At 31.7% G+C, this 6411-nt stretch overlaps 1 protein-coding gene across 1 annotated transcript in view; it reads right to left on the bottom strand.

Annotated features, from left to right (window-relative positions):
* LOC106475520 (AP-4 complex accessory subunit tepsin-like) overlaps window positions 1-6411 on the bottom strand; it is a gene marked incomplete at both ends in the record, with an annotated part of 21224 nt that overhangs the window by 9050 nt on the left and 5763 nt on the right. Inside the window, 3 exons of the mRNA XM_013936199.1 lie at window positions 613-682; window positions 1127-1194; window positions 4516-4609. Coding sequence (XP_013791653.1) covers window positions 613-682; window positions 1127-1194; window positions 4516-4609 — 232 coding nt within the window. The remainder of the gene's footprint in view (window positions 1-612; window positions 683-1126; window positions 1195-4515; window positions 4610-6411) is intronic.

The following is a 6411-nucleotide window of genomic DNA, read 5'->3' as shown; positions in this document are numbered from 1 at the left end:
ACTCAGAGCAGTTAACACTCTGATTCCATGTATTCACAAACAAAGTTTTAGTAAAAATACTGAATTATAAAACCTGATTTCTTTTGTACAGAAGACTTGTAGTGTTTACTGAAAGCTTGTCAATATAGTATGAAGACTCTGATGGTTACTTGTAGTTACAAGGTTGGTCACATCACCCAACTTCATATGAAAAAAAAGAGTTAATAAAGTAACCCGACTAAGAAGCACCAGTAGCACAGCTGTTTTCCATCTAATCTGCCACTTAGAGCACGACAGTTAGCCCAATTACACTTTTCAGGCTGAGTGGATCTGTCTTTGTGATATAGGATGTTTGATTGAGTTTTTGACATGATCAAAACATAACATGGTGTATTGAAAGAAGTTTTGTCACATTAAAGGCATATTCTCATATGTTACAGAATAAAAAAATTTTGTTTTCAGTTGGAGTTTTGGCTGCAAGAGCTCTGGGAGACAAACAGATGATAATGGTTTGTAGTGAAAGATAATCAATGCATTTTTTTGTGTCATAGGTTTAACCTACATAAAATATATCTAGTTAATCTGAATTGAATCAACTTATAACAAATACAACTGGTACTTAAAGCAACATACCAACAGGAATCTGAGGTTCATCATCACACTTGTCTTCTTCAGTCTCATCAAATAATAAATCTAGAAGTTTCTACATAAAAATTAAAACACACAAAGGATGAACAGAAGTGAACTGTAGGTACAGTTGTGGTTTATATGTGTTGCTTCATCTTTTTTTTTTTTGCCCATTAAAAACTCAAGAAAATATTTTTATTATCTTTAATTAGAATTCTTGTATTCAACAATAACTTTCCCTCCTAATCAAACTTTTAGAAATAAATTGACTTTACGACCCAAAACATATTTACATACAGATCAAACTCACTGTTACTGACAAATTTACTCTTTTTCACAAGAAACAAGCATAAACAAAAACTGACAATAAGATTATACAGTTCAACTATAAAACATTACTGAATTCCCATTTTTCTAAAGTTTAGTAAAGTACATACTGAATAGGTATGTTTTTAAAACCCACTTAATTGTGTGGTATAGTTTTCCTCACCTCTCCTACATCAGATGTCATGATATTTACCTTTGCTTCTGCACGAACAAGTCTGTAGGTTTCAATGCCTTGAAGAGGTTGTGAAGGTCCATGGCAAGCTGTAAAGCATGCAAGATAATTCAATTAATATTTTTTGCAAAAGAGAAAATTGCGTATTGGATGAATTTATTGAAAATTGTGTGTGTCATAGGATCACCAAGTTACTAGTTAGCTACTGTTTTATTATTGCTGTTAGATATTAATTACCAGTTAGTTTGTGCTCTATGTTTCAGCTAGTGTGGTGGTAATAAGAACTGGGTTTTATTGTACCAGTAGCATTTGTTATAAGTTGATTCATGCCAGAGTAACTAGGTTTGGTTTATTGAGGATGAACCTATGACACACACTTCATCCTCAATAAACCAAACCTAGTTACTCTGGCATGAATCAACTTATAACAAATGCTACTGGTACAATAAAACCCAGTTCTTATTACCGCCACACTAGCTGAAACATAGAGTATAAACTAACTGGTAATTAATATCTAACAGTAAAAACTATAATAATAATGAAACAGTACCTAACTAGTAACTTGGTGATCGTAAGGGCTACTATCGATGATATCTGAATGCCTAAACCTTACTTCAAGCACTTATGTGTATTTAAGTTGAATAAAACTGTTAAGTAAAACACAGAAATCTCTTAAAACATTTATTTAAGTTTCTATTTTGGAAAAACAACTATTTTTTTCTGTAATTCATATTCCACTTGAAAAATTTAATAAGAGCTTCTTCTTAATTTTTGGGACACAATCGAATAATAAAAATATTAAACTAAGTTCATAAATTATAATAGCAAAGTTAAATCATAATTAAACCATGTGATCTTTTGTCATTCACCATTGGCTATATCTAGCAGAAAGATAAAACACTGACCAACTACACAAGTTCCGTGAATATTAATCACTGAGACAACCTATTATTTTAACCTCCATTTACTGAAAGCTGGTGAAATTTATTTCACACCTTTGAACACCTCTTTACATGTTAAGTATTTTAAGAAACCTTTTTGTTTTTCTAATATACGGACGGAAGACAGTTTCCTACACAATAATGACAAATAACCTTATTGTAAATCACTTCCGAGTCATTAAAACTGCAGACTTATATTCCCACAAGTGATCTTAACTTCATACACTTTCTAAAGTGAATTATTATAGAAATTGTGAAACCAGCCAATTCTGCACTTTCAAGAGCCACTTCTATGTGTTTCAAACTAACACCTATACATATAAGGACTGTAATAACACTAACAGAGTATAAAACACACAGTAATTACTACCACTTTACACTTTCATCCTAAACGTTTTCAAAGTTAATTAATTTTGTCATTGTTTGATTCACGAGAACCCATCTATCAAACCAAAATTTTGATGTATTATTTTTAATTATTAAAAAACATTGGACCAAAATGCACCCATGTTAGAAATGTACGAGAGATATAATATAAAAAATTTAGATGTACAACGTACCAATGCATTTACTTAACCCTTTCTGCATATCAAATTTTGAAATGTAAGTAAAACTAAGAATCCTAATCTTATTTCAATCATTTTTAGCTAACATTTTAGAATTGATAACTCATTAATTTTAAACACTTATTCAGTATAATTTGCCCTCAGAAAATAAAAAAAATTACAAAGTTAATTTCTAAAAAGCGCTGAGGAGTCTACCTTTTTCTTTTTAGAAACACACAAATGTTTATTGAATTATTTTTCTCAAACCAAAGCGTAGATTTTTTATTTGCTAAAAACTATTATCTATTGAGAATATGATAATCCATGTTTTATTTCTCACGTGATTTTACTTCTCTTTCGCTGGTTTAATTAGTACAATCTTATGTTTTCGTCCTTTCACGATCTTGCAGCATGCAAGCCAAATAACTACTAATGAAGTTCAGACTTGAAAACAGCTGCAGGCAAAATTTAACCATCATTGGATAAATAGATTATAAATAATTTATATTAAAGTAGCACGAATAAAGTGGTATGAAAAGTAATTTATGGTTTTGTGTGATGGTGACCAGACATGGCTTTTACAGAGAAGAACAGAATCTAATGGAAAGTATAAAAGATTGAGAAACAAACCACAGATCTGGAAAATCTTTTATAGTTTCTTCATATGTTTGTTTCATTCTGTAAAATGTTTTAGTGTTAAGTTGTATTATTTGAAAGCTATGGAAATTTTCTTCTATGACAAGACATCAGGTAAGCTTAGTTAGGTTTAGCAAGTACGTTAGATGACAGCAAAATATTCTGATGACTTTCATCCTTATTAATTAATTCCACCACCAAAGGTGATGGAGGTTATGATTACACCCGTGTGTGTGTCTGTCTGTCAGCAAGATTTCTCGAAAATGGCTGAATGTATTTGGATAAAAGTTGGTCTACATTTGGGCTGTGATCCAATTTATAAGTGTTTAATTTTTGGATTGGTCAAAGGTCAAAATAAAACAAAAACTATCTGTTACCATGGGGACCAATTTTTCACACTATTATTGTTCTATAACTCAGTCAAAAATTATTGGATTTTGGTGAAACTTGGTGGACATATGTAGAATATTATTCCTCATTGTCCTGCCAAAAATGTTCTGTGTTCATTGGTAATGACGGACATACAGACACAATTTCATATTTTTTGATAGTCGAATATGATCAACGCTACGTGGTGGAGGTATATGCTCTACTGAGTGCCCTCTAGTTGAATATGATATTAAAGTTTATCATATTCAAACAATGCATGACTGAAAGAACTTGTTTCTTAAAAATACAGCATATTAATTTATTAGACATAAACTGATCTCAACTAAGTATTTTGTTTATGAAATAATATCATCTAGCCAGACTTGATACCATTTTGACAGGCTCTAGGTCACCAATAAATATTTATTAGACTTTGAAGTGTTTTAACCATTTATAGCCAGAAGTCGTATCTACTGCAATTAGCAAAATAAAGTATCAAAAGAAACAGGTTAAAGAATATAATCAAGTTGAAATTAGCTACATGTATAACACAGAACTTACGATCAACAAAAAAAATTTTAATTCTAACAAAAATAAATATTTCAACATGGAAATTTTACAACATAATAATTTCAAAGAATAATATAAAATCATATCAATTTTTTCAAGATGAAACTATATACCATTTAAAAAGTTTGTTTCAAGTTTCACACAATTTGGTGGAGTTTTTACACTATGAGAAGGAAAATAATCACAGAATATTAGTGACACCCCTCTAGCCCAGAAAGAGTTGAATGTTTAAATTATTATTATTAGAAAAGAACAAATATTGTGTCAACAAAACACTTATGAAACTACTTTGTAATGAAACGATTTCAAGATAATATTTCTATGAGAACCAAAAAATTACAAATCACACCTGCTGCTTCTTTGAGGTGTCGATCTTCCTTCTGAAGTCCCTCACGGAATGATGGGTGTCCATGTTGTACTAGGTATCCAAGTAGCTTCAATACCTATTACAGAAATCAAAACAAAAAGCTATGACAGAAGCACATAATATTTTGTTCAACAAAGGACTGGACAAGTTTTAAAACATACCATTTGTATAAAAAAAATAATAACCTGTACTTTGTACGACCAAGTACAGAACCCGTGTCACTACCTATCAAAAAGTGAGCATTGATGAAAGAAATGCAGAACTTTCACTGATAACTTTAGCTGAATTAATAATTCCTTGAAAGTACTTTCAAAACAGAATTTAACAATTCACAAGTTATGTTCTTTTTTCCCATAATGCAACATTTAAAAACTACTTTTTTCTTTACACAGTTTTTTCTGACTAAGCTCACAAAGGTTTATGTGTTGAAACTTTCTTTATAAGTTTTACTTCTTCTTCGTGCAACATTTAATGGACAAAGTTGAAATATGTGAGCACAGATGTTCCACCAAGTTTTAGTTTATTACTAATTTTAACAGAATTTTGTGAATTTCATCTCGCATCTCAACCACTACTATGTCCATCGTATTACAGCCAGCCTGAAGAGCCCTGGTATTGGGTGACATGCCTCGTAAATAGCAGATATAGTGTGGTCGACATGTTCTCGACTTTCATTCAGTTCTTATTAATAATGAACTTTAACGTCCAGTTATTTAACAATCTGGGTATAAAGGAAATCCAAAAAATCACAAAATGATTAGAGTATATTTAAAAACTGCATGAAGTGATGAATGAAAAAGAGAATATGTATGTGAAGATGAACAGCATAAGTTAAAAAGTTTTTTCTAACACGACTCTCAAGGACTTGTTTTTATATCTTGCACCTTTTCCCAACAGCATATAATTAAAAAAATTAAATTATTACTTCATGATATATTAAAGTATAAATATCAGTGGACTATTAGACATTACTCAATTAGAGTATTTTCAAAGTATACTTTTACCAGGTTTCAGAAATACTTGTTACTTGTTTGTTTCCTTGAATTTCAGGTAAAGCTACACAAGGGCTCTCTATGCATTAGCCATCCCTAATTTAGAAGTGATTAACTAGAGGGAAGGCAGGTAGTCAGCAGCCACCACCACCACCAACTGTTGGGCTACTCTTTACCAACAAAAAGTAGGATTTACCATCACATTATATTGCCCCCATGTCCAACGGGGTGAGCATGTTTGGTGATGTGATTCGAAAGCACAACCCACAGAGTGTGAGACTAGTGCCCTGACCACCAGTTTATGCCAGGCCTAGTTCAGGAATATAATTAACTAAAAGGCAAGTAGTACAATAAAATAAAAATACTGCAACATCACCCATAATTTACTGTTCACACAGTTGTACAGAAACATACCTTGAGTTTAGCAACACAGATCCACACTGCAACATCACCCATAATTTACTGTTCACACAGTTGTACAGAAACATACCTTGAGTTTAGCATACACAGATCCACACTGCAACATTACCCGTAATTTACTGTTAACACAGTTGTACAGAAACATACCTTGAGTTTAGCAACACATATCCACACTGCAACATTACCCGTAATATACTGTTCACACAGTTGTATAGAAACATACCTTGAGTTTAGTATACACAGATTCCCACTACAACATTACCCGTAATTTACTGTTCACACAGTTGTACAGAAACATACCTTGAGTTTAGCAACACAGATCCACACTGCAACATCACTCATAATTTACTGTTCACACAGTTGTACAGAAACATACCTTGAGTTTAGCATACACAGATCCACACTGCAACATCACTCATAATTTACTGTTCACACAGTTGTACAGAAACATACCTTGAGTTTAGCA

The sequence above is a fragment of the Limulus polyphemus genome, unplaced genomic scaffold (assembly GCF_000517525.1).
Source record: "Limulus polyphemus unplaced genomic scaffold, Limulus_polyphemus-2.1.2 Scaffold8709, whole genome shotgun sequence".
Lineage (NCBI taxonomy): Eukaryota > Metazoa > Arthropoda > Merostomata > Xiphosura > Limulidae > Limulus > Limulus polyphemus.
Note: the sequence above shows the minus strand (reverse complement) of the source record. Positions and strands in the feature narration are given on the sequence as shown.